The sequence below is a fragment of the Theobroma umbraticum genome, unplaced genomic scaffold, assembly GCF_002168275.2.
Source record: "Theobroma umbraticum cultivar Fairchild unplaced genomic scaffold, ASM216827v3 scaffold_130.0, whole genome shotgun sequence".
In the NCBI taxonomy this organism is placed as follows: domain Eukaryota; kingdom Viridiplantae; phylum Streptophyta; class Magnoliopsida; order Malvales; family Malvaceae; genus Theobroma; species Theobroma umbraticum.
The window spans coordinates 4,664,934-4,691,638 of NW_018397264.1; the positions used below are offsets into that span (position 1 = coordinate 4,664,934).

General features: G+C 37.0%; 4 protein-coding genes and 1 pseudogene across 6 annotated transcripts; 4 read left to right on the forward strand and 1 right to left on the reverse strand.

The window, feature by feature from the left end:
• The first annotated feature begins 393 nt into the window (after positions 1-393).
• LOC110421130 (putative serine/threonine-protein kinase WNK9) lies at positions 394-3,995 on the forward strand. 2 transcript variants are annotated; one of them, XM_021434616.2, is made up of 7 exons: positions 394-641; positions 777-814; positions 917-1,144; positions 1,285-1,505; positions 1,657-1,814; positions 1,900-2,341; positions 2,561-3,995. In XM_021434616.2, the coding sequence occupies exons 1-7, from the start codon at positions 537-539 to the stop codon at positions 3,616-3,618; spliced, it is 2,250 nt and encodes a 749-aa protein (XP_021290291.1). In that variant the 5' UTR covers positions 394-536; the 3' UTR covers positions 3,619-3,995. The 2 variants fall into 2 exon arrangements, with proteins under 2 accessions (XP_021290291.1, XP_021290292.1); XM_021434617.2 differs by having other exon boundaries at positions 500-641; positions 757-814.
• Positions 3,996-7,099: 3,104 nt separating this feature from the next.
• Positions 7,100-12,108, reverse strand: LOC110422032 (FLUCTUATING-LIGHT-ACCLIMATION protein 1, chloroplastic-like). 2 transcript variants are annotated; one of them, XR_002445680.2, is made up of 7 exons: positions 11,631-12,108; positions 10,488-10,590; positions 10,147-10,202; positions 9,678-9,842; positions 9,427-9,540; positions 8,684-9,339; positions 7,101-8,208 (listed from the first exon to the last, which is right to left on the reverse strand). XR_002445680.2 is itself a non-coding variant. In XM_021435794.2 (6 exons), exons 1-6 carry the CDS (start codon positions 11,982-11,984, stop codon positions 9,247-9,249), a joined length of 885 nt encoding a protein of 294 aa, XP_021291469.1. In that variant the 5' UTR covers positions 11,985-12,108; the 3' UTR covers positions 7,100-9,246. The 2 variants fall into 2 exon arrangements, 1 of the variants encoding a protein (XP_021291469.1); XM_021435794.2 differs by having other exon boundaries at positions 7,100-9,339.
• A 602-nt stretch (positions 12,109-12,710) lies between these two features.
• LOC149526868 (uncharacterized) lies at positions 12,711-13,376 on the forward strand (annotated as a pseudogene).
• Positions 13,377-13,933: 557 nt separating this feature from the next.
• LOC110421737 (small ribosomal subunit protein eS24z) lies at positions 13,934-16,378 on the forward strand. The gene is made up of 6 exons (XM_021435402.1): positions 13,934-14,066; positions 14,154-14,229; positions 14,435-14,476; positions 14,569-14,739; positions 16,003-16,089; positions 16,191-16,378. The coding sequence occupies exons 2-6, from the start codon at positions 14,158-14,160 to the stop codon at positions 16,221-16,223; spliced, it is 405 nt and encodes a 134-aa protein (XP_021291077.1). The 5' UTR covers positions 13,934-14,066; positions 14,154-14,157; the 3' UTR covers positions 16,224-16,378.
• A 1,781-nt stretch (positions 16,379-18,159) lies between these two features.
• Positions 18,160-25,557, forward strand: LOC110421152 (Acyl-CoA N-acyltransferase with RING/FYVE/PHD-type zinc finger protein). The gene is made up of 9 exons (XM_021434648.1): positions 18,160-18,360; positions 18,474-20,803; positions 21,793-21,922; positions 22,039-22,127; positions 22,542-22,780; positions 23,442-23,528; positions 23,759-23,858; positions 24,020-24,233; positions 24,313-25,557. Exons 2-9 carry the CDS (start codon positions 18,590-18,592, stop codon positions 25,482-25,484), a joined length of 4,245 nt encoding a protein of 1,414 aa, XP_021290323.1. The 5' UTR covers positions 18,160-18,360; positions 18,474-18,589; the 3' UTR covers positions 25,485-25,557.
• The last annotated feature ends 1,148 nt before the right edge of the window (positions 25,558-26,705 follow it).

Sequence of the window (26,705 nt, forward strand, 5' to 3'; positions counted from 1 at the left end):
AAAATATATTTTATTATTAGACTTTTAAAAATTAAATTACCATTTTACCCTTAATGTTAAGTCGAATTTTCAACTTTCAACCAGCCTTAGCAGAGGAGAGAGAGAGAGCGAGAGGTGCCGGCAGTCACCAGCTCGATCTGGCTCAGTCAGGCAACAATCAGGCTTGATAAGGCCTGAAACGGCCTCGACTGACCATATCCTGCCAGCAAGAGGACAAAATGGTACTTTTGATTTTCTTTTTAACAATTTTAAAAGTTTTATTTCCTTTTCGATAAATAATATGGTTTGATAGGTAGTAAAGAATAATAATTGTGGGTCCGTTGCCCTTATTTGTAATTTCCCTTTTGGCCTTTTTTCCCTCTGCGTCGCTTCTTCTTCACCCTCATAAATAAACAACAAAACTTAAAACTAAAAAAAATAAGAGAAACAATCAGTAGTTTCCTCTCCTTTCTTTTCCCTGTTTAATTATTATTTTTTGAGTGATTCATCCTCTTTCCCTCTACTTTAAAAGCATTGTTGAAACTCCGAAAGTAGGAATGAATGGTGAAACAAGCTTTGAACAAGAAATGGATGGGTGTCCAAGCTTCGAACCTGATTATTCTGAGTTTGTTGAAGTTGATCCTAGTGGAAGATATGGAAGGGTAAGTAATTAAATAACTAAACACCCTTTTTGGCAAACCTTTGGTTTTTGCTTTCTACGTTTGTTTTTCTTCATTGGTTTTTTTTTTTCTGAGAATTTAAAGTTTTGATTTTCAGTCCCATGTTTTGTTTGGCAGTATAATGAAATTCTTGGCAAAGGTGCCTCAAAGACAGTGTATGAATTCTCTCTTGCTTCTATTTCTTGTAAATTCATAATTTAATATATAGATGTTGTTGGTTAATAGGATGGTGTGTTTTGTTTTGCATAAATTTTCAGTTATAAGGCTTTTGATGAGTACGAAGGAATTGAGGTAGCATGGAATCAGGTGAAGCTTCATGATTTCCTGCAAAGTTCTGAAGATCTCGAGAGGTTGTACTGTGAAATTCACCTCCTGAAAACCTTGAAACATGAAAACATCATGAAGTTCTACACTTCGTGGGTTGATCCTGCTAACAGAAACATCAACTTTGTCACAGAAATGTTCACCTCTGGTACTCTCAGACAGTAAGCATTATGTAGTCTCATAGAATTCTGTCAATCCTATTCTTTTTTTTCTGTCTGGTTTCGTTATATGTCTTCGAATTAGCTTTTCTTTTCTTTTCTTTTTTTGTGAGATTGCCCTTAACTCTCATGTTTTCGTATAGGTATAGGCTAAAACATAGAAGAGTAAATATTAGAGCTGTGAAGCATTGGTGTAGACAGATTTTGAGAGGGCTTCTGTATCTACATAGCCATGACCCCCCTGTCATTCACAGAGACCTCAAGTGTGATAACATTTTTGTTAATGGAAATCAAGGGGAGGTCAAAATTGGTGATCTTGGCCTGGCTGCAATCCTCCGTAAATCACATGCTGCTCGTTGTGTTGGTATGTTAAAGAAAAATTGCAAATTCTTCTCTTTTATATAATTGTTTATTTGTGCTTTGTATGGCATCATTTTCTGTATAATAGACTTAATTTTCGATTAATACCTCAGTGTGAGATCATTCTATTTGTTTCTCTCCTTTATGGTACTCAGGAACACCAGAGTTCATGGCTCCAGAGGTGTATGAAGAGGAATATAATGAATTAGTTGACATATATTCTTTTGGGATGTGCATCTTGGAAATGGTTACTTTTGAATATCCATACAGCGAATGCACACATCCTGCTCAGATCTATAAGAAAGTTGTTTCAGTAAGAACTATAGGCTCTCAAAATTTTGCCTTATTGGATGCACTTGTCTCTGGCACTTGATTTGAAATGTTTATCTTTGATATAGGGAAAAAAGCCAGAAGCTCTGTACAAAGTAAAGGATCCTGAGGTTAGACAATTTGTTGAAAAATGTTTAGCAACTGTATCCCGTAGGCTTCCTGCCAGGGTGCTTCTGAGAGACCCTTTTCTCCAACTTGATGATTATGGATCAGATTTGAGACCAATAGAGTACCAAAGAGACTACTATGATGCAGGACCTCTTGTGAGACAACCTCTTTACGATATTAACCATAGTAACAACAGTTCTTTATTCAACGGCTACACCAACTATCTTGGTTATGGACCTGAGAATGGTTTGGGTTACAATTCACTTGAATTTGAAACAAGTGATATTGATCTCTTCATTAGTCAAGAAGATGGACAGTTGGGAGATGTTGACCTTACAATCAAAGGCAAGAGGAGAGAAGATAATGGCATCTTTTTGAGACTCAGAATTGCAGATAAAGAAGGTTAAGAGTTCTGAACTATCTCCTTCCAATATTCCTGTTTGGTTTTCTAAATATTCTATCTTTATCATGATTAACTGAAATAGAGAATAATTCTCTAGATTTCTGTTGGATTACGGAGTTATAAATTTCGATTCTTTGGTGCTTTTTCAAGTCCAGGTTTAGTTATATTCTTTTGCTTCTGTTCTGCATTAGTGTTACAAAATTTAATTCTTATTGCAGGTTGCTTTCGAAACATCTACTTCCCATTTGACATTGAGTCTGATACAGCATTAAGTGTTGCAACGGAAATGGTTTCTGAGCTTGATATTACTGACCAAGATGTCACTAAAATAGCAGATATGATTGATGGTGAAATTGCTTCCTTAGTACCAGAGTGGAAGAGGGGATCAGGCATGGATGAAAATTCACAATGCTTGAGTTCAAGTTTTTGTCAAAATTGTGCTTCAAATGGCTATATCTCAGATTATGTATCATCAAGTAGCGCAGGTGCCAAGAACCTGCAAGTTCTTCAGTGCTCAAAACACGGATGCACTACTGTCCATGGCCGTTTTGAAGAGATCACATACCAAGTTGAAGGGCCAGAGCAATGTGTTTCAGAAGGTGTAAATGCTTCATTACACCGATCAAATGGCATCCACTATGCTGACATTTGGGCTCAGCGAGAAGGACCAGAAATAAGTTCACCAGGTCCAAAGGATATCCACTGCAATGAGGCAAATGAGACTTCAGACCAGTCAATATATGGAAAGGAGGAGAGAATTATAAGTATAGATAGTCAAAGTGATTCCAATGCTAGGAACTCTTTCTCTGCCTACCATTCAGTGGATTCTGGTTTCTTGGATGATTATGAGAATGAGATTAGACAAGAACTAAGATGGCTAAAAGCAAAGTATCAAATGCAGTTGAGGGAGCTTAGAGACCAACAATTAGGAGTCAAACTGAGATCACAAAGCTTGACTCAAAGTTTTAATGACTTGGCGAACGACAAAGATAACAAAGCTTCAATATCTTCAATTTTGGCATCTCCTAAGAGAGAAAGCAACGGACCTCTCCTGAAATCATTACCCTCAGGGAAGCATCTTACTTTATATTTTCCTACTGATGCTGAGAAAAAATGTGCCAGTTTTGCAAGCCAGGGAGACCAAAATTCTGAGGCAATTTGTGGTTCTTATAACCCTGAGACAATAGCCCCTACCAAGAATTTCTACACAGGAACCTTGCTTCCACACCCTCTTTACAGGGCATCTTCCCTTCCAGTTGATGCTGTAGATGTGTGAGGTTGCGAAATTCTCTAATTATGTTCACCAGATTCAAACACCATGCCCTCAATCCATTTACAGGCTGACTCACTCTATGAGTAAAAGTGAAGGCTAACGATATTTGTTATTCAGAGGGAGTTCTAACTTCTCACAGCTTGTAAGGTGTCCAAGACGGATCACTTGAGTGAATGAAAATCAAGCCATTGTACATTACCCCACTTACATTAAAGTATGAAAGGTCTCACCAAAATTTATCTAAACCAAGCAGAAGGTGTATCCTCTTATCCTCATTGATGTATCGTCTGTGTGTGAGAGAGAGAGAGAGACAGAGGATTGCAACTGCTTAGGATCTGTCATGTCTTTAAAGAATGATGCTGAGAAGGGCATTTTTCCAACCGCCCATGCCAATGTACATTTAACATTAAATTATGTCTGCTGTAGCTAGGATCTATATCCACATTCCCTCCACAGAGTTTTCAACTCCCAGCCTGTCCAAATAAAGTTTTAGGGTCTCATAGCTCCTAATGCCTTGCATACAGATGACAGATCATCTATGAAGTCCATTACCATCCCACAGTTCCCAGCTTTTTTTGTATTTTTCTCTTTTTCTAAAGTAAACCATTGCACAACTGTGGGTCATTTTTTATGACAACAAAAGGTAGGATGGTCCCAAGAAGTTTGATGGTTTTTAGTGGTTCAGCAAGTATATGTCACCAAACCTAACTGCAGCGCCATGTGGTAATCTGCGTGCACCACTTGCCAACTTGGTTAGATATTTAAATGGTATGAGGCTAACGCACACTAGATACAGCCACAAGCCACAAGTTTTCCGGCCTGGGGTGCAACTATTTGCATGCTCACATAAGCTGAGGACATACCGCAACTTGAACTGCAGCTTTGAGATGATTGTGTCTGAAATGTACATTATAATTTAGGATCCTGGAACAATGAAATATTCAAATTTAGCTCGAAAACATTGTAAATTAAACATTTTGGTATATAGCAAAGTTAGTTTAGAGTTGCAACTGGTGACAGTAAACTGTAACTTTCAGGAACTTAATGCTTTGTATCCCAGCTGCTCAGGAGACCAAGAAAAGTAGAAAAAGTTAGGTCATAGAAAAGTGCTTCATAATCTCACACGTATACAGATTCCTTTATGACTGCCCTTTTAAAAGCGTCTCGCTCTTACAACAAACTTTCCGTTGTTGAATTTTAGAGCAATAAAAGCAGGGAAAAAGTGAAATCTTTCGTACATATATATGGGATTACATAATCATTACTTTTAAGCCTTGCATTGAATGTTGCCTTGCTTCTGTCTTCATCATTCACAGCCTCCACTTTGTCACATGTGCCACCGCCGACGACTTTTGAGGGTGCTTTTTCTGCATCAAATTTGGAGTGTAATACTCTGCTGTGTTACTCTGTTTCGTTGGAAGATATGAATCTTTCAAATATCAATTCAGTTAATGCCATAAAGGCACTGACAACTCAAAGGACACGTTATTTATTAGAAAGATTAAACTTTTATTGTTTTCTTGACGAAGAAAATTGCAAGTCTTTGCGGAAATATCCTGTTTGAAGCGTGCAAATTCCCATTGATTGAAGCCCCAAATAAAGACGTTCACCCTGGGGTTATTGTGACCTCTGTACTTCGGCTCAACAAAAGGCAAAAACTTTGGGGTTCTGAGTTCTGAGAACAAAGTCAAATATGTTTCATAGTTGGGCAAAGCCCAAGTCATAATGCCCCAAACCAAACGGAACGTCTTCAATGGCCAAGAGAGCAAGAAAGATATGCTTCGGCCGATGTTCATGGATGACTTCTTTTCGAAAGACCGGGCTTGAAGTGGACTGCCTGAATTCAAATCATAAAATCCAGCCCGCTTCTTCATAAGAGTTTACTTCATAAAATAACAGGGCTATTCACCAATTTTAAGGTCCCCTGTTGGTTTGGAATCTCGACCCTGGCACACTTTCACCAAACTAATCCAACCTGGTTTCTAACAGACAATCTTTGATGCAAATGAGAGAGTTATATAGGGTTGTAGCTGCTGGCTCCTGTCATCACATCACATTCGCCTTAAATATGTGTAATTTTCAACCGATTCCTCTTTTGATAAAGAATCACTCTCATCTTGTGGAGCCCAGAACACCTCCGCACCCTATATGAAAGCTTGATAAGCCAGAATATCTACGTGAAAATGTTCAGTCCTTAATTTCCTTACCATAGTTTTGCTGGAACTGATGTCACAGAATTCAATGCCTTCATGAAAAAGTAGTTAATGGGGGTTATAGTGAGAATATGAGAACAGAGTTCAAAGAAAGCAATCAGAGAGAAGCACAATCAAATCAATACTCATTCATGCCATCGAGCTAGTTTACTTCTTTCAGGGAAGAAATAATACTGCAATACTATCATCATGAAACAGAAGAAACAAAATATGAAGCACACCACTTTGTTATCCTTGGCTTCAAATTTTATCAGCATTGGGAAGGTATGGTCTTTTTATTTGAACATTTTCGACATTTACCATTGACTCGACGTTGGAGAGCATCAAATTAAGGATATTGAGCATGATTTGCAGATGAATGCCAGAACGGTAGTAAGCTGAATGGCGCAGCAATGATAATCAGGTTGCTATTTGTTAAGATAAAAGAAGACAAACAAATAATTAAACAGAAGAAACGGGTACAAATGAAAAGTTTCTTCTTGCCGCTACAGAAAAGTATAAAAGAATGGGTTTTGACTGGCCAAGAGTTTCCAACAAATTGCTATGGTACAAGTGTTTGTAGCTTTGGCAGTTGTGATCAGTTCTCTTTGAACCAAGCTTGCTTTGGCAGAATATGCAGCCTGCCGTAAGACAGACAGAAAACTAGGGATGGGAAAATCATTAAGAAAACATAAACATTAGACTTTGAAGAATGATCAAGTGTATGTGTAACTAAAGGGTACTTGGTGCAGTAGAACAGTCAATTTAGCTATAAATCTAAACACACACACATATATATCGATTACCTCTCAAGTTTCAAATCAAATACCATGTAATTGTAAAGGTAGGAAAAAATTGTAATAATTGAAAAAAGTTTCCATAATATTCTGTTTTCACTCTTCGCTTATTTATTGGAGTTAAGAGTGGCAAAGATACCAAATAAAAAAAATATAAATAACTAGTGTTTAATTTTTAAGAGAGCATTATGATGTCGTAAATGTAAAAATATAGAATTGTTTGAAAAAAACCTTATTTAAATTATTTGGTAAATTATGACTCAGAAAGAGGTTTTTTTTCTTTATATGAAAAGGTGTAAATGACATCCAAACTTTTAATTTAATAATAAGTACCCATATTTCCAAATTCAACAAGTTGAATGGGAATATCTCTTTTTTCAAATCGAAATAAAAATATAAAGAAAATTTCCATGAAACTTAGCGAAAAGTGATTGTTAACTCTTGATAGTAGTTAGGTTTAATGGTAGACTAAAGAATGATATTACCAGCTAAGAATAGCTGTAAAGAAATTCATTTACAGGAAGAAGACTGATCCATAAATTTATTAAAGTTAAGGTAAAAATACAAACTATATACAAAGGAAGCTGCCTGCTCCATACATAGTAGCCAATGTTCCCACATCAAGCATTGAAGTATTGCGTCTAGTCAACAGCACCTCTAAAGCCTAAGAGAAAGGGGGAAATCTATACAGAATTTGGAGATTTTTAACCAGGACCATAATTTGTAGGAACAAAGTTTACCCAAAAATTGAAAGGTATAGCAAGTAAGAATATGAAGCAACTGCTACCAAGATCATTATTTGACAAACAACAGGCCATTCATCAGAATAATTTGAGTGCTGTGACGATGCTGATGATGGTGATGGTGATGGTGATGACCATATCGACCTGGTAGCTGAGAAGGAAGATCCAGAACTACCCCTTCGATGTCGCCGTTTCGAAGCTAGAATGATATTGATTAAAGCCATAAGGTGGACTGCAAGGGACTAGTATGCTATTTTGAGCCAAGACTTAGGGATGGATCTGAAAGAATGTGATGCAAAATGGAGAGTTGCTTTCACTATTATAGTGATAGTACCTGGACTTGTGGGTTGTTCAAGTGTGCATTTCCTAGGTAGCTTCTCTACATTTTCTTGGAAAATCACATCCACTAAGAGCGAGCTTTGAATAATGGAAGGGTGAGATCATCGAGATAATGACAGCAAACCCATTTTTTCCTAAAGGTGAAAGAAAGTTCTGGGTCCAAACCTTAGTCAAGAGGCAACAACCAATTTTTAAATTTATATTGTTGTAGTACAAGTACAATCAATCTTCATGCTATTTTCTCCTTATATGTTTGCAATATTTTGAAACAAACCTGATCCATTCAAATGTAGAAAAGTTTAAAAAAAAAAAAACAATGCAATATTTCAAGGGTTGTAAGCTGGGATACTGTGGTTAGATGGATATCCTGCTCATATTTTGCTTTACATGTAGAAATGGTGCAAATACTAGTTCCAGGGTCTTCATCGCATTCTTTGTAAAAACTTGGCCGAGAATTGTAGCCATAAAACTCTATTTGAATGATGATGGTGATGATGATGCCTATGGCACGAACTATTAAGGCTACAATAAGAGCAAAAATTGGATTCAGAGAATGTGAGGCAAGAAGATGGAACCTTTTCTGTTAGAGAATAAACTTAAGGCCGTGGGTTTTTCACATGCGATTTGGTTTTTTAAAAGGGCATAGCCATTCCCTACAGGGCTGCTACTTCCCCTTCATTTTCTTGGAACTTGCCTGTTTGCCAGGCAAACCTGCTAGGAACGATCGTAAAAAACACCTGGCCAACATCATCATGGCATCCCATCATTAACAACAATTGCTTGCCTATCCCTGCTGCAAAATTGCTCTATTTCGTAACTCAGATTGGTATTGCCAGCAGGTTTTCATGTTTTTTTTCCTGCTTTTTCATATTATGAAAACCTTAGCATCTGAGTTGTTCAAATGGTTTTGTAATCTCAAGTTAATTATCAGCTTTTGATTTGTCATTGACAATTAAGCCTATTGAACATATCAAAAATATTTGAGAGGACAACTCACCATTGTTGACACTTCTTGCATAAGTCTCTGGTTTGTATCCATTGTTCTTGCAAACACATTTTGATGGTGTGAGCTTTCTTGAGTCTGTAATCAATGTAGATGGCACTGTCAAAACTTGTGCCAGCTTTTAGGTGGAATCCTAGTGATGTTGATTAATGGAGAAACACTTGGATTTGCAGTCCCTTCCTTTTTGTTCATCATAAAATAAATGTTGAAGACAAAAATCTGGGTTTTTTCACCATAAAATTTGACACCATGGCAGGGTCATGCTGGCTATGTTGGTTGGTAACGTCAAAAAAACTCCAAATAATAGGGAAAACAAAAGTTATCAGCATCAGCATTTTTTGGAAGAAATATTTGCAGGAAGAACTTAATTAGATGAGTAAATTTCCCATACTTCAGTCCCTATATATGGCAGTGTTCAGGAGTAAATTCTAATTTAGGAGAACACTACAAGGAAGACATTTAGACTTGAGTGTTCGTTCTTCAAGCATTGCAGTATTTATGGATTAAAACCTGTATGTATAAAACTACATCTACACAGATGAGATCTGTAGCAGTCATCATATCCTCCTTAACTGCGGGTAACTTGCAAGCAATTCCTCAACTGACAAAGAATCAGTCTCATCTTGTGGGGTCCAGAGTACCTCCACACCCTAAAAGAAAGATAGAAATTAGTACATATTAGACATCAAAGATGAATGAATAAGCTAGAATGGCAAGTGAAGAATCTCAATCATTACCTTAGTTTTGCTAGAACAGAGTTCTCCCAAAGCTTGCAAGGCCTCCTTCACATTGTCAGTCGTCCTGATAGTTGGCAGGTTGTGTACACCTTGCACGGCCACCAGAACTGTTACCTGTGTGGATCATATATGTATTGAAGAAGCTTGATGAGATGAATTCAGGTCAAAGAAGTCCCCATGAGGCGGTCTGTTAAACTTATTACTAAAAATTTTCATGATGAAATGGCAGAAAATAACCATGGAATGCATACCACTATGCAGTCCTTGTTAACCTTGTCAGCTTTTGGAACAACAGCTCTTTTCCTTTTAAAATTGTTGATATTTACCAGTGACTCTACATCAAATTTCTGCCTTTCTTTCTTGGAAAGTCGTTTAAAGTGCTGTTCAGCCCCTCCAATGGTCCAACAGCGAGTTACCTTTGAGGAAAATTGTCAGAATAATATTGTAATTCAGTAGAATAAAGGCGACTGTTTCATCAAAATAATACTCAACAATACAACATTATCGAGGCTCATTAATTGAACATCTTTCCAGTGCACAAGGAACCAAATATTGCAATTTACCCTACTGACAATCTACTACTGAAACATGCACTTAAATGGAAATGATACCATAAAATTTTATGCTCAATTGAAGTGTGAAATAAATCATTGTGATAGGATATGAAAAACAATACAAAGGAACCATCAAATGAGACAGCAATATGCAAGATGGACTTACAAACAAATAACCATAAAGATAGTAATCTGGATGGCGAAGCAGTGATGATGTTGTTTCTGGAATCAAAACAAGAGAATTAGATACTTTGATATGAAGCTGACTTCAACTAGAAGTTGGGATTTCAAGTGTTTGTGAATTGCATCTAATTCTTGAGCACATTTTAGTATTCTACCCTGGATTATAATGGTAATAAGATAGGCAGCAGAGAAGAAAGAACAGACAATCAATTATGCTGCCACGAGAGTTTTTGCGTTGTTTGAAGAAGCAGGGGAAGTAAAGGAGATAAAACTGAAACACTAGAATTAATACAACTCAAAAGTGTACAAAATCCCAAAAATTACCTTCCAATATCAGTTGCCAGCCATTTGCTGTAGAAGTGTTAGTTGTGGTGGCAATTTCAGCCAGTTCTCTTTGCAAAGAACGAGCTTTTGCAGATAAGCCAACCTGAAGAAACGGTGAAGAAACTTTTACTAGTGTAAATCAAGTACTCCCTATAAGGTCGCATGTCATAAATAAGCAAAATATTAAAAAAATAAAATAAAATCCTGCCTTTTGGCTTTTTGAACTTTCTCAAGTACCAAACACAAAATGGAAATTCATCAAGAGAGCCACACAGACTAAAATAAAATCCAGGGGTGAAACAAACCCCAAGTCAGAACCTGACGATATACCTGAAGCATGAGGAAGGTATCTCCCCCCTTGAAAATGCAATGCAGAAGAGTAACACCCGTAACTACCCCGAAAGAAACCCAGAACAATATCAAAATTATTCGCTCAACATCACATACAATTGCACTTTCAGAACCCTCACCACTGTCATAGTTACCACCCATGGCACCACTAGAGGGAGAAGCATAGGAGACATACATGAAGCAGAGGAACAGAGCGAAAACGATGACAAGTTTTAAAGGTTTTGCTGTGAACTTGAATGCCATTGTAGTGAAAGATTTTTCTTGTTAGAGAAAGAATAGAGCTTTGGTGGATTTGTAGAGCTGAACTATAGAGAGGGACTTTGGAGTTCTAAGCGGGAAAGGTTCAGGGGAAATCAGGACCGTGTCATTGTTTTGTGCCGAACAACTAACATGGGACAACCCAATTGGACAGTTGTGATTCTTCTGGCATCTTTTCACTCGTATAGTGGAAAGGTGTCTCATTCATAAGCATGAAAATTTCTTATAGAAAGCACCGAGAGTCTAGCCTATACTATCCTTGAAAGTTGAACTTCATAACATGATTATCAACTGAGGGTAACTTTTGATAGATGCAAGGTTTCATGATCATTTCTATCCACTGCCTTAAACGGTTAGAAAAGCAATCGATTCATGTCGCTAAAGCTCTATTGTAGACTCTAATTGAATATTAGAAATATTTCCATAGATAGTAAGAGAAAGCATGTGAACGAATAGCTGTGAGCCTCTTACAATAAAAAAGAACAAATTTTATTGATAAACAAATTATACTAAAGCAAGGAAGTGGAGCCTTACCTGAATTTGTAGAATACTTGTTCTACCTTCCACAAAGTTAAGGTAGACCAAGCATGAAACTGCTCCCATAAAAATGATTAGCATTACATCAGCACCAGCAGCCGATTTAGAACCATTCTCTTGATTGGCGTTCATGGAAAATCTAGGATGGGAGTCGTAGCGCCCATAAACACTAGATGAATGATGATGGTGATAATCACGCCGGCGCGAAGAAGGTGAACTCCCTGAAGAGAAAGAAGATCCGCCCATTCGACCACCTGAAGCTGCAGAGGCTGCATATAGGTTGTGGGATATTAATACGGCTACAATAACAGCAAGAAGTGAAAGTTTTACAGAACTCTTTGAAACCATCATGGAGCAAAATCAATTGCTGTTTTGCGGTGAGAATGATGGAGTTAGTAAATCTGATAGAAGAAGATGGAGCTTTTTCTATGCGAGCGAGAAAGCTTAATGCAGTGGGTTTTGGGCTTTCGGGTAGCTGATATATAAATCCCATAAAAAGACCGCGTTTTCTCACATGCCATTGGTCTTCAAAAGAGCATTAGGCAAGTTGCTTGAACTTGGAAACTTCCATGTAAATGCTATGCAACGCAGAGTGGCTTGCCCTGGAACAAGTCATTATGGCATCACATCGTTAACGAAGGGTATCTTTTTATCAGGATTACTTGCGCTTTACTCACTTTTTCAATTTTCTCAGCGCAGATTTCAATTCACATGCTTCTTTTGTAATTCTCATCTTTATGTTTAAGTATTTGGTCCAATAATAAATTATAAATACATATTTTAAAATCCTTCTTTTGCAAAAGAAAAGAAAAAGTATTATAAATTATAAATACATATTTTAAATTCTTGGTAATTTTTTTTCAAAACTGAAAGTCAATTTTCATCAGTTTAAGGATGATCAAAAGCTTTGAAAGGTAACTAAAATAAACTCTGTTTTTTCCATAACAAATTGGTTGAAATATTTTAGAATATTTCCTTGTTGTGGCAAAGTATATAAGAAATTGCTGGTTTTCTGGCTAGAAGATTGAGGTTTATAGATAATGCAGTGTAAGAAAACATTGTTCATCGGCAAGTCCAATGGATGGTAATGTGATGGCTGATCCTGATTCAGAGTCCTATTTTCAGTCTGATACATTGGGTTGAAGGCATATTAGCAGCTCACTTTTCAATAGTCCTGGTTCCCTTGTTGGTTTTAACACTAAGGGTTCTTCAGATTCTGATATCCTCTTGAGTTGAGAGTTTTTGCAAATTTTAGCAACCCATTTAGTGTTATGTCTCCTAGATCATCATCCCAAAGTGGTTATGAATTAGATCAGATGGTGAAAACCTTGATTCTGGAAAGAGAGAGAATATAATTTTTTGATCCACAGCTGAAGGCTAAATTTCCCTACTCCTCAAGGTATTCCAATGAATTCCCTGGTAATTCTCTGCCTAGGAACTACATAATTTCACAACTTTTCCAAACCACAAAACCCAACACCAACTCAGGGGATTTTAGTCTTGTGTTTGGAATTGAGGAAGTGCCATTAGAACCCAAAACAGATTCCAGCTGTTTCCTTTTCGCTTATTGCCCCCACCAAAAACTCCAATTTGAGTTCCAGAAGTTTTTCTTCAGAGGATAGAACCACCAGCTTTAATAGTTCATATCTGCCATTTGGCAGGGCCTTGCAAGTAGATGATTCTTTGGTAAGTAAACCAAGTTCACTTCCTATGCCCATTGGCCATAGCATGTGGTCACTGTAGTTTGGAATGCCACAACAATGAGTTTGACCAATTTTTTAAAATGAATCCTCGATGTAATAGAAGTAGTAAATTATTTATAAAATATATCAAATCTATATATTAAAATAAAAGTTTTAAATGTATGAAAAATCTTATGCTATGTTAATCCCAAGTTATAATTTTAAAACTTGTACGTATAATTAACTCTTTTTTCTTTTACTTGGTTTTGTGCGTTTGAATTTTGGCGGCCCATGTTAATGTCTTTGCAGGGACTGATATTCCGGCTGTTGTTGATGTTCTTGAATTTTGTGTTGCACCAATTTTGTGTAGCAGGATCGGCATTTTGTACTGTCCTGCTTAGCTTTTGCATGTATTGGCTTAGCCAGAGATCCACGGTTCTACTCAGCAATTCAATAAAATACATAATTTTCAAAAAATAAAAAAATATATAAGAAAAAGGTTTAACCTAAAGAAAAGAAAAGAGTGAGATCGGTTATAAAAGTTTCATGACGTGGAGTTGGACAATCCTGGGCCCACCAAGAACGCAATTCTCCAAGCAACCAAACATAACTGAAAATATTTCCCTTCATTTACCAAAAACCCTAGTTACTACTAATTCGTCTCATATCAGCTTCCGCGCCGGCGCCCTCACTAAAATCCCCCACCACCCTCACACCAAAAGAGCAACTTCAGAGAAGAACCTCAACCAAAGTAAGTCGCTCCTCCCTTTAATGAATCTTCATTTAATACGTATACAAGTACGTATACTTACGCTTCTTTTTTGGGTTGTGATTGCAGAGCGATGGCGGACAAGGCTGTTACCATAAGAACGAGGAAGTTCATGACCAACAGGCTCCTTTCGAGGAAACAATTCGTGGGTTTACTTTTCTTTTTTAATTTCCTTATGAAAAAGTTTAGCTTTTATTTATTTGTTATATTTTCCCTTACATTGATTACTTCTGTGTTTGGTTATGAGAAACTATAGCTAGAACTGGAAAAGAAAGACTTTTGAATAAATGGGTTTTTGATGAAAACTGAAAAATTGCTGTCCTTTTTTTCTTTTTTAATTCTGGGCGCAGGTCATAGATGTTTTGCATCCTGGAAGACCTAATGTTTCAAAGGTATTTTGATGTCTTATTTGTTTGTTTAAGGTTTAAACGTGACTTTCTTTTGGCTACTCTTTTAACTGGTTTTGGTTTGAACTGGAATGTAGGCTGAGCTTAAGGAGAAACTGGCTAGGATGTATGAAGTGAAAGACCCGAATTCAATTTTTGTTTTCAAGTTCCGTACTCACTTTGGAGGAGGAAAGTCTACTGGGTTTGGGCTTATTTATGACTCGGTTGAGAATGCAAAGAAGTATGAGCCTAAGTACCGTCTAATCAGGGTAATCACTACTCTTGTCATGATATCTGCTTCAGATTAAATATGATATTTTAGATGAATGGATTTTTGTTGCTCATTTTGATTTCTTTATATTATTGTGGCTTTTGATTAATCTAGGCAATAATTACTTGGTGTTGTTTTATCTTGTCAAATAAATAGTTTAGGATTTCAAAAGATCGAGTTAATTACACTCAATTGCAAAAACTGTATTCACTTTAGAACTTTTAGTGTTGGGCTACCGTAGTTTAGGTTATTCTTTGCAGAAAATTATATTCTTACTGATTGTAGGAATGATAAGAATTGGTATCATAAGTGTGAATCATTCTTTCAAATATGCGTTAGAATATGGACTATCATAAGAGGGAAAGCAATATTTTGCTTATCAATAAAAATGTAAAGTAATAGTTACTACATTTCTTGTTCTTTTTCATTGTGACTGTTGAGAGTTTGAGTAAAATAAATGCCCAATTGTTCATTGGTATGTGGTTTCCCAGCATTGTTGTGGTTAGCTAGTTGGTTCTGTGAGGGATAACATAGCTGGTATCAAGAACTTAAGCGGAAGAAGCAAGGCATTTATCTGTTTGCAGGACAATTTGGTCAGAACATTTTGGAAGAACCACAAACTGTTCATGTTGTGATTCTAATTGAATGCTGATGATGTCCCTTAGTCTAGCTGATGGTTTATAGGATGTTAGGTTGAATGGTCAAGTCCTAGAGATAGGGTTGGCAAGCTTGAAAATCTTTGTTAAGGTTGGTCTTTTCTGATGCTAACCTAGATTAATTGGATTTATCATCTTCGTAATTTTGTTCCTGAAGTCTAGTTTAACCAAGAATGCATTGTAGATGGATGACATAACTCTGTTATTGGAACATGGTTATTTTGGTTTCAGCTTAAGGCTACTTATGATCTCACAGATTGGTGTTTGTCCTTCAAATGGTGCTCATAATGTATAAATGAGTCTAGAAAAGTCATCCAAACAGGCTGTATTACCTGCATCAAGAAGTCTTTACCTTGTATAAAGAGCTATGCTCATTATTGTCAGAGGGAGAAGTTTACTAGCTGGTGAGCAGTGGATTCTATTTCATGCTTTTGGCTTCCCTGGGACGTAACAAATGAAAATAATAGCTTGACTTTAATAATAGAAAAGAGTGTTATCAATTTTTGCAACCTTCTCTCGTTTCTTCCTCTTTCCTCTTGCACTTACACAAGCGAATGCATGTGCTAATGCATTGATACTGAAGTTCTTTCTTCTTCTGAAAATAGAATGGACTAGATACCAAGGTTGAAAAGTCTAGAAAGCAGATGAAGGAAAGGAAAAACAGGGCCAAGAAGATCAGAGGTGTAAAGAAGGTAACTAGGCTGTTTCCTTTCAACTGTTCTTATCCGATTTCCATTTTTTTTTCCTATTATTTATGACTGCATCTAACTGCTGTTACTATGTGTGGCTGCAGACCAAGGCTGGAGATGCTGCCAAGAAGAAGTGAGATCTTATCATCATAGATTATGAGCTAGTTTCCTGCAGCAATACAATCAATCCCCTAGTCATTTACCTCTATTTCTTTTTGTTAGCTACCGAACTTCAAATGAAATGCTGAGTTCCTTTCCATTTTTAGTATCCATTTGAATTTTGTGTTCTGCACCTACCATACCCGTTCCTACGGAGATTTGTTCTGCAAGGAGTCTTTTTTTTTGGGTCAATTTTGCATCTGGACTAGTTCACATGCCTTCTGGCTTGATGCATTGTGGTTTTTGCACTTACCAATATATCGACTCGTTTTCTTAAAAAAAGGGAAAAAAAAAAAAAAGAGGAAGGTCACCAATTTGCCTAATATATGTTGGTTTTGTTCCTTGCCAGAAGAAGGTGAGATTCTGCTTTTTCCTAATACGGAATTAGAAATTCCATAAAGATAACAGATTCTGTTTTTAATATTTAAAAAATAATTTCAAACAAAAGAGAAAAAAAAAACCCCCCAAATTAATTAATAGCTTCTTTTTGGCCTTTTGTGGTACCATTGCGAACGCATAATCCAATCGACGACGACGTGGGTACCACGAACATCTTTACCATTGCATTATCCATCAAAAAGAAAGAAGCGTTATATAGTACGAGTGCTTTTTCATTTTATTTAATCAATTTGAGACATGAATTTCATTAAAACAAAAATGGTAAACAGTTGTCGGAAACGTGGTTCATGCCCCAAATTGATGAGACAAACAAAACAATAAAGCCTCGCCGCAATAACTAGGAGATTGTAAGCGTTTTTCTACTACAATTTTGTTTCTTCAGCCTTACTTTTTGACTTTATACCATTAATAGTCCTTGTACAATACCAAAAACTGCTCCCCACTGTGCTAACAGCACGCTGCCGTCTTCACCTAAAATGGAGTGTCATAGTACGTAATTACTAGTTTCTCTCTTTTGTTTTTTTACCTCATTCTATGGTAAGATTATGCTAATGAGTGTTGACTACAATAATTATCAATTATGATGTTTAATGTAAAAGTTTTACTATATAGAGTATCTTAATCGTTGTCTTTAGACATTCAAAACCCTCAATTATATACAGCATAATATTTGGAAAAATAGTGAAATTTGACTGTAAAACAAATTCAGGTTCAACATTAATCAAACTATAAAATACAAAAGGGAATTATAATTTGAATAAAATAATGGCATCTGATTTGACTCTAAGGTCAATGCAACGCACACTCCCCAATTTTACTCTACCTCTTGAGAAATGTACTATTGGATAGATTCCATGAATGCCAATAACAAATGACCTGTGATTAGGGAGTGATGAGAGAAATAATTCAAGGTTGACACTGCTCCTCGAATAGATTATGGATAAGGTTTGGCACTGTAAGTTTTAGGCTGTCAACCCAGGAGGGTTAAAAGCTTAAAAGGCCCGAGAGAGTATAAAAGTTTTAATCCCCAGGCCCAGAAAGGGTAAAAAGCCAAATCTAGTTTTCACCAAAACCGCTATTAAATTTCCCGAACCAAAACACCCTGATTTCATCACGGTCATTCTTCACCTAAATCCACAACAAGATTCTATTGTCTCATACCACCCGCTCTCGCTTCACGCGCTCTCCCTCGCGATTGCACTTCACGTTTCATTGTTAATCCTCTCTATGATTTTCCGTTGATTGCAAATTTAAAAAATAGATGAAAAAGCAACTCAGTCAAACGGTAAAAACAACCACTGGCTTCAAGGATAACGAGAGACTGCCGCGTAAGCAAACAACGCCGAAATCGTGTGCCCCATCTGACGTGTCAGGAGCGAAACGATGCCGGATCGTCTTACCCCGATCCTTGTAACCGCGAGATTTGGAGGGAAAAAGGCTGACGAGATTAATTAATCAATGGAGCGAAAAAAGAAAAAACCAACGTGAAAAAAGAAAAAGAAAATAAATAGTACTAATAATTAATTAATTTCAAAACGGCTTTGGTTTTTCTATTTTATAATGCAAAACCGAAGTTTGTATATCTCTCTCTGTCTCTCTCAAACGCCCTCTATTTGTGTCTCTCTTTTTCTTTTCTCGTGTTCTTCGCCGGTAAATTGCGTCAGCGATCGCCGGTGAATTGCCGCTAATAACGATTCGCGTTTTCTCTACGGCAAGGTATCATTCTTTGCCAAAGCTATTATTTCGTTTGAAAATCTGAAAGTTTTTTTTTTTTAATTTTTATTGGTTTTGGTCTTCATTTTCTTTGTTCTGGGAATTTTTCGCTACAGATCTGGTGGATGAGAGAGATTTAGGGTTTCTTATGTTGTTTTTAATGGGTTTTGTTTTGAATTTGTGATGAAATTGAGGAAAAGAATAGGAATTTAGGGTTTTTGGTTTGGTTTTGATGGAAGAGCGAATGAGATCTGGTGAGCATTCGGGGATTGTAGTGAAAAATAGGAGCCAATCGGGATGTTTGATTGTGAGAAAGAAAGGGGATGGTTCGGGTGGGGCCGGGTCCATAGGGACCCGAAAGATTTACGAGTCTAAAAAAGAGAAGAAGAGGCCTAGGATGATTATGAGTGATTCGGGCTCTAGCGATGAGCTTGTAATGCCACCACGAAGGAGGGTTGGGCCTGAAACGATTCAAGTTTGTAATGGTTTAGCTGTTTATGAAGAAAGTGAAATTGGTAGGAAGAGGAACAGGGAGGAGAGGATAAGGCGGAGTGAGGAAGGTTTGATTGGTAGGAATGGGGAGGATTTGAGTGACAGTAAGAGGAATAGGTTAGATGTGTTTGACTTTAATGAGTATGATGGACTTGATGAGGAGATGATTATGAGGAGAAATCAATTTGATTATGGTGGAGAAGAGGTTGGAAGTCGGAGACTGTTGGGTTCAATGCCCGCTGCAGTTAGGAGGAGTATTGAGAGAGAATATGAGAGTGGTCCAAGCAGGCATGTTTTTCTTGAGAAGAAGAGAAATATGTATTTTGATAAGAGTGGTGGGATGAGTAGGGGTGACCATGATGATAGGAACAGGTTCAGGAAAAGTAGGGATGGTGATCGGCAGCATTTCTCCTTGTTGAGGGAGAGGTATATGGCTGATTCGGATGAACCCATTAGGGTTCAGGGGAAAAATGGTGTTTTGAAGGTAATGGTGAACAAGAAAAAGAAGGTGGGTGAGCCTTTGAAAAATTTTGATCACTTGGAAGTTGAGGAAGCCCGGAGTGGTTCAAGGATTGGTGATACAGTTAGGAGGAACTTGCATGTCCGTCCATCCTTGTACTCAGAGACAGAAGTTCTTGAGAAGCGTGCTTCACTTAGTAGGAAAGAGAAAACGAAACCGAATTTGCTAAAGACTCCATCAACTAAGAAGAATAAGGTCTCTGACTGGGATTCAGAGGATAGTGATGCATCTTTGAAGCTTCAACCAAAGAATATGGAAGCTTCTAACTCTACAAAGAGGGTAAGTAGTAATGAGGAGAAACCTCAGGCTGAGCAGCTTCTGCCAACCAGAATCAAAGAAGGAAAAGTTAGACGTGGATGTGGCACAGAAAAACAAAAATTACGTGAACGAATAAGGGGGATGCTTCAGGATGCAGGCTGGACAATAGATTATAGACCAAGGAGGAACAGGGACTACTTGGATGCAGTGTACATCAATCCTGCTGGAACTGCCTACTGGTCTATCATCAAGGCATACGATGCACTTCTAAAGCAGCTAGATGAGGAAGATGAGGGCAAACCTGGTGGTGATGGTTCTGCGTTTACCCCATTATCAGATGAAGTACTCAGCCAGTTAACAAGGAAAACACGAAAGAAGATGGAAAGGGAGATGAAAAAGAAGCGAAGAGATGACAGTGACAGTGAGAATGCACAAGAAGCTGTAGCTCGGAAATCTTCAAGTACTAGGCATGAAGATGAGAGTATGGATAGCTTGAGTCATGAAGAGAAACTAAGTTCCTTCATTAAGCAGGGTAAGTCATCGAAATGTAGGATGAATGAAAATGGTGCCTTCAGTGCAAACTCAAAAGGTCAAAGCTCTCTCCATGTGCATGATAGCTATGAAAGACCGTCCTCTATATCCAATTCTCATCTTGTTCATGGAAGAAAAAGTAGAAAACTTGGCAGATGTACTTTGTTGGTTCGTGGTTCTAATGTGGGTCTGAGTTCAGAGAGTGATGGCTTTGTTCCATATTCTGGGAAAAGAACACTGCTTTCCTGGCTGATTGATTCCGGAGCAGTGCAGTTGAGCCAAAAAGTGCAGTATATGAACCGTAGGCGAACAAAAGTGATGCTAGAGGGCTGGATCACAAGGGATGGTATCCATTGTGGTTGTTGTAGTAAAATCCTCACAGTCTCAAAATTTGAGATTCACGCTGGAAGCAAATTGCGCCAACCATTTCAGAATATATATTTGGACTCTGGTGTTTCTCTCCTTCAGTGCCAAATAGATGCATGGAACAGACAAGAGGAGTCTGAGCAGATTGGTTTCCATTCTGTGGACATTGATGGTGATGACCCCAATGATGATACTTGTGGCATTTGCGGAGATGGTGGAGATCTGATATGTTGTGACAGTTGTCCCTCAACATTTCATCAGAGTTGCCTAAATATAGAGGTACTTCTGTATAATTTTCGCACATGCTATATGATGTTTTACATTGACAGTGGTGGTCAATCTCTCCTGTTTGCTTTCTTTTTCCTCCCAGTATTTCTTTAAACTTCTGGGTCAATTTTATTTTAAATAGAGGTAATGCAGGTCTTGGAGTTGAAGAGATTTCTGTGAGTATTAAGAATTAAGTGTATACTTATGGAGCAACAAAACTCCAGTTTTCAGATCTTGGTTTCTTGAGTTTACATGTGTCATTTGTTTTTCTTTTGCTCCCTTCCCCTGGCCCAAGCCCAACCCCCTTCTTGCTTCCTTTTGAGAAATAGCGACAATGTTACTCGGATGGAGTTAATGACCAGAGTTAGATCTAAATATGTTGCTAGGTAATAAAATTTATTCCTTTGAGCAGATATTTATGTTCATTTTGAAGGTTATAGCTATTGAGTTTACGGTTAGGGATCCCTAAATTTTTTTAGTGCCTAAAAAAAATTAAGGGCATTCTTAAACTTCCTTTGATTGGTGTTGGACATGTAATTTAGGTGACAAGTGAGGGCATATGTCTCTTTTCTTGTATAACTCTCGGAAGACTCACCTTTTTCTGAATCTTTCCTCGTGGCTGACTGTTCTTAAGACCAGTTAACTGAGTTGGCATCTGCAGTGTTTTGGATCTTTATGCAAGAAATGTTTGTCACTGGCTTAATGCTGCTTCCTTAAATGCTTGTGCTATTTCAGCTTAGTTGTATTGTTACATATATAAACTTGTTCTAGCATGTATTTTGATGATCTGAAAAGCATTGGGATTTAATTGTCTTTCAGAAGATGAAGGGAAAAAAATCTTATCCAGCCCACAGTATTTGCAAGTTTTATTATTTTGTTCTCCTGGTAGAAAATTTTCTTTTTTTGACCATTTTGTTCTTGTTGACTAGTTGACTCATATTGCTTAGTAATTGCACACGAACTTAGCATAACTTAGCTTTTCTATATGTGAACTTTTACAGTTTCTACCACCGGGCGATTGGCACTGTCCAAATTGCATATGCAAATTTTGTGGTGATGGAAGTGACATTGCTCAAGATGATGATGTAACTGATTGTGAGCTTCTCGCGTGCAGCCTGTGTGAGAAAAAATGTACTTATTCTCTTGTTTTTGGTGTTTTCAACTCTTTGAAGTTTTAAGCTGCTGCCTTGGTTTCCTCTCCTTGATTTCTTTTCAATAAGATTATGATTAAATTTTCACTTTTGTAGACCACAAATCATGCATCAAAGTGACAGATGAGGTTCATAATGATTCCAATAGTTTAGTTCTTCCTTTTTGTGGGCAGGGATGCAGAGAGGTAATGTGCTGTTCTTGTGTTGGCATTTTAATGCTTTATCTCACGATTATATGTAAATCAAGTTAGGAAAACTCTTATCAGAGAAGCAATCATGCCTTTTATATATCTTACATCAAATTATAGAGAAGCCAGAATGTTTGCATGCAGTGCTTGCTTTCTTATTATAATATTGTTTAAAGCAGAATTGTTGTTTTGTAGGTGTGTAATAAATGTTATCTGGTAGGTTAATCTTATGTCATCGTTTGATACAGGAATTTGTTTTATGAGGTTTTGTCCCATATTGATTTGATGCATCATGAAGTTCTTAGTTTTTTATCTTTTTACTATTTGCTGCTATGGGGTTTGTTCTAGTTCGTCTGCTTTTATTGTCTTATCATGAAGATGTGTTCAGATATGTTTTCGTTGTGCCTACAGATCTTTGAGCATCTACAGAAGTATCTTGGGGTCAAACATGAACTAGAAGCAGGATTTTCATGGTCTCTTGTTCGAAGAACAGGTGCAGATTCAGACACAACTGCCAGAGGGCTTCCACAAAGGGTGGAATGCAATTCTAAACTAGCTGTTGCGCTGACTGTTATGGATGAATGCTTTTTGCCCATTGTTGACCGGAGGAGTGGGATCAACTTAATAAATAATGTCCTTTATAATTGTGGGTAAGCATTTTGGATGCTAGATTTAAATTTGAAATGGTGTTCGTTTTGTTAATTTTTTCCTTAATGGTGCTTGTGTAGCAGATTGCACTTTAATTATTTTGTTTCTTCATGTAGTTTATTAGAGTCTCATTCTAATTTGGGAAAGGGATTTTTGTAAGGTTTTCCTGTGATCTTCTTCGAATTTTCCCACTATGTTTTTTGGATTTTTTTTGATATACTAGTATGAACACAGCATGCATTTGCAAGTTTGGATGAATAGAACATTTAAATATGCTGTTTGAGCTCTTACATGCTTGCATGCACTTTTTCTATTTTCTTATCGCATTTCTTGTCAGGCTATGGATATGCTTTCAGAGAACCATCTGATGGTGATAGTATGCAGTATTTTTATATATTATAACATTTTTCTAAAAGGATATGATGGATGAATTAACTATTTGAGTGGCGTTTCAACTATGTTTTACTTTTTCAGTGTAGAATTACATCTGTATGACTTGGGCTAATATTTCTATCCTTTCTTCTGCTTGGATCAGATCTTGGGCATTCTGCTGTAGTTTGTTCCTTTCCTGGATTATACAGATTGTGATAATTATGGTCTTTTTATTTTTCATCAAACATCAAATATCTAACTGTTTGCTATTTGCTACTTTTATCTTAAAAGGTCCAACTTCAATCGACTGAACTATGGCGGCTTCTATACTGCCATTCTGGAGAGAGGTGATGAAATAATTTGTGCAGCATCTATCAGGTATATAACATTTTGGCATTTGTGTGCTGCATCTGTTTCCCCTTCCTGTTATTTAATTTGGTTGGGTGAACAAAAATTTAAGACAAATATAGTGAAAACCAGAATCGCCTAACAAGACAAGCAGCTGGCTTCTTGGAGTAGATATTACTGGTTGGGTGGATTTGATGAATAAATCTGGATTATCATTCAGATAAGTGCTTACCAATTTGATGTCGTACTGCCTTATGTAGGTTCCATGGAACTCAGCTAGCAGAGATGCCATTCATTGGGACTCGCCATATATACAGGCGTCAAGGGATGTGCCGTCGGCTTTTCTGTGCTATTGAGTCGGTAAGCTGTGAGGAGTAATCCATTTATGTATGTTTGTGTGGGCGTCTCTCTGTACGTGTATATGTGTGTGTGTATATGTATATATATTTTCTGTTGCCCTTTTTGTTTACTTGTGTTGATCCTTGCATCATTAATTTAGTTTATTCTTTTCTCGTCTGAAGGCTCTCTGCTCTCTCAAGGTTGAGAAACTAGTCATCCCTGCAATTTCAGAACTTACACATACATGGACTGCAGTTTTTGGTTTCACTCCTCTAGAGGAATCACTTAAGCAGGAAATGAGGTTCATGAATATGCTGGTCTTCCCTGGTATAGATATGTTGCAGAAGCTTCTATTCGCGCAAGAAAACACTAAGGCAAACTCGACTGCTGTCACAGGTTTTAGTTAATGCAATTGTTGCCATTGTTTTCTCGTGTTTATTTACTGTGCTTTAACTTCTCAAATTTGTCCCTGTAGGTGCGAAGCAAACTGAATCAGGATCTAACCAGTGTATGACACCGGAAGTGGCTAACGAATCGAACCCCGGTTCCTCATCTGGGCATGATCATCAAGAATGTGATGATGGTGGTTTGCATCATACTAGTAGGATAAATGGTGAAATTGTCGCTGCAGATTCAGATTCCCAATGTCCAAACGTTTCTATCAATGATACTTGTGGAACTAGTGGTTCCTTGGATGCATCCCTGGAACCTAATGTTTCTGTTTCAGTTGAGGAAACTACCCATACTAATTATCAAACAGGGGAGAAGAGGAATGAATCTGCGTCAGATATCAAATGTGATGTTAACACGAGCTCAAGCCGTGATGCACTTGAGGTGGATTACAAGGCAGGACAGGATTCTCTTGCCGAAGATAATACTCTGTCTTGTACAGAGGGTATGGATGATACCTGTGCAGTAGGTGTTATTGTTGAATCTAAAGTTCCAGCCTCTGAGGATGGGACCATGTGCACTGATTCAAGGTCAGGGGACAAGACAGCTGAATCTGCTTCTGACATAAAAAATCCTGATACCTCCTCTATGGACTATAGTGCAATAGACATGGGAAATAAAACAGTATCAGACTCCCTTATCGATAAAAATGCTCAGTCCTGTGAAGAAGGTGATTGGGATGCTGCCCATGCAGGTTACAATGTTGGTGCTGCTTCTGATGTGAAAACTAAGCTCACAGTGGAAGAGACTATTTGTACCAATTCTCGATCAGGGGACAAACTAGGTGAATCTGCTGTTGGAAAATCTCTTGTTGTTTCTGATGGAAGTCAGGGCACTCTAGCGATGGAAGAGAAAATAGCATCAGATTGGCTGGATGAAGATAACATCGAGTCTTCTAAAGGAAGCCATACGAAACTTGTTGAAGCAGTTGATAATGTAGCTGTTTCTGATGAAGTTGAAGTTGGAGTCTCAGTTGAGGAAACAACACATGCAGAGTCGGAGTGTGGGGACAAGTCAGCGGAGTTTGCATCCTCTGAGAAATCATTAATCTCTGGTAAAAGTACAACTCCTGGTGCACTAAAGATGGAAAATAAATCATCAGCATTGGATGTGCCCGGTGAAGGTATTTCTCGCTCTCGTAAGGAGCATGATGTGTGTGATCAGAGTCGGATTTGCAATGGGGACAGCTGCCCCTAACGAAATCCTTAACTTTTTGGTTGTATTATGTAATTACCACAAGTTTAAAAAAAGATTTAATTTTTTTCCTCCATTGAAATCTAATTAGCATTTCACTTTTTTTAAACTTTTAAATTTGATTACATAGCTAGTAAATTTTTTTTTTTAAAAAAAAAATTGTACTACAACATCTTTTTGCTTAAGTTAAAATATTGAAAGATCATTATCACTTAAAAGAAAATAATAATATAAGAATAAATTCCAAATAAAAGAAATAGATAAATAACTAACCTTTTGAACCAAAATATACAAGATGCATAAGATAAATTCAAACCAAAATAAAATAATTAAATACGTAAAAATAGTAAAATTTGTTATGAAACATGGGTGATAAATATATTATCTACAGTATAGATATTTCAAGATTTATTTACATATGAATATTATTTAAGTAATTTCAAGATTTATTTACATATGAATATTATTTAAGTAATAATGTGAGATTTGTCAAGAAGATAATTTAATTTAAAGATAAATCTTAGTAGGAGATTGTGATAGTCATTAATTTGTAAAGGGTTTCAACTATAAATAAAAGCATCTCACTCTTATTTGTATCACAGTTATTTTTCATTCCAAACATTGTTTCAGTAATACTTAAAGAGTATTCTCTCAATATCTCTCTTTTCTTCCCATTTCTATTATTTTTTTTATAGCACAATCACCAAAAGATTGTCAATATAAATGTAAATGGAAACCATCAAGAAAAAGAAAGATGTTTATTTGCTTGATAGTGCAACGACACATACTATATTTTGTCGCAAACACTTTTTCTCAAGTGTGACATTATGTAAGGTAAATGTCCATATAATATCAAGTCTCGTTGAGATTATTGATGACCCTAAAAATGTCACAATTGTTCTGTCACATAGCACCACATTGCATATCGAGGATCATTGTTAAACAGTAGATCAAAGAGAAATCTACTTAAGTTAAAAAATGTACACCGTAATGGATACCATCTTAAGACAATTTATAAGCAAAATAAGGAATGTATCTACATAAGATGGGCTAGAAAATCATGCATGAGAAGTTGAAGCTTTAACTATAGAATTGTATTGTGTCACTATTAGAATGGTTGAATCCTAAGAGGCATTAAGCTTACTCCAAAAGAGCTTATTACCTTTGAAGAGGCATGAATCCATGAAAAGATTACCACATCAGGAATACTGAGATCTCTATTAC

What these genes read in the sequence shown, in the direction of transcription:
- LOC110421130 (XM_021434616.2), top strand. Translation starts at nt 537, where the DNA reads ATGAATGGTGAAACAAGCTTTGAACAAGAAATGGATGGGTGTCCAAGC. An exon ending in TCTATAAGAAAGTTGTTTCA is followed by an intron (nt 1,815 to 1,899) that starts GTAAGAACTATA and finishes TCTTTGATATAG; the next exon opens with GGAAAAAAGCCAGAAGCTCT. An exon ending in CAGAATTGCAGATAAAGAAG is followed by an intron (nt 2,342 to 2,560) that starts GTTAAGAGTTCT and finishes TTCTTATTGCAG; the next exon opens with GTTGCTTTCGAAACATCTAC.
- LOC110422032 (XM_021435794.2), bottom strand. Translation starts at nt 11,984, where the DNA reads ATGATGGTTTCAAAGAGTTCTGTAAAACTTTCACTTCTTGCTGTTATT. An exon ending in ATCTTTATGGTTATTTGTTT is followed by an intron (nt 9,843 to 10,146) that starts GTAAGTCCATCT and finishes TTTTCCTCAAAG; the next exon opens with GTAACTCGCTGTTGGACCAT. An exon ending in TCTGTTCTAGCAAAACTAAG is followed by an intron (nt 9,340 to 9,426) that starts GTAATGATTGAG and finishes TCTTTCTTTTAG; the next exon opens with GGTGTGGAGGTACTCTGGAC.
- LOC110421737 (XM_021435402.1), top strand. Translation starts at nt 14,158, where the DNA reads ATGGCGGACAAGGCTGTTACCATAAGAACGAGGAAGTTCATGACCAAC. An exon ending in TCCTTTCGAGGAAACAATTC is followed by an intron (nt 14,230 to 14,434) that starts GTGGGTTTACTT and finishes TTCTGGGCGCAG; the next exon opens with GTCATAGATGTTTTGCATCC. An exon ending in GAAGACCTAATGTTTCAAAG is followed by an intron (nt 14,477 to 14,568) that starts GTATTTTGATGT and finishes ACTGGAATGTAG; the next exon opens with GCTGAGCTTAAGGAGAAACT.
- LOC110421152 (XM_021434648.1), top strand. Translation starts at nt 18,590, where the DNA reads ATGGAAGAGCGAATGAGATCTGGTGAGCATTCGGGGATTGTAGTGAAA. An exon ending in GTGGGCAGGGATGCAGAGAG is followed by an intron (nt 22,128 to 22,541) that starts GTAATGTGCTGT and finishes TTGTGCCTACAG; the next exon opens with ATCTTTGAGCATCTACAGAA. An exon ending in ATTTGTGCAGCATCTATCAG is followed by an intron (nt 23,529 to 23,758) that starts GTATATAACATT and finishes TGCCTTATGTAG; the next exon opens with GTTCCATGGAACTCAGCTAG.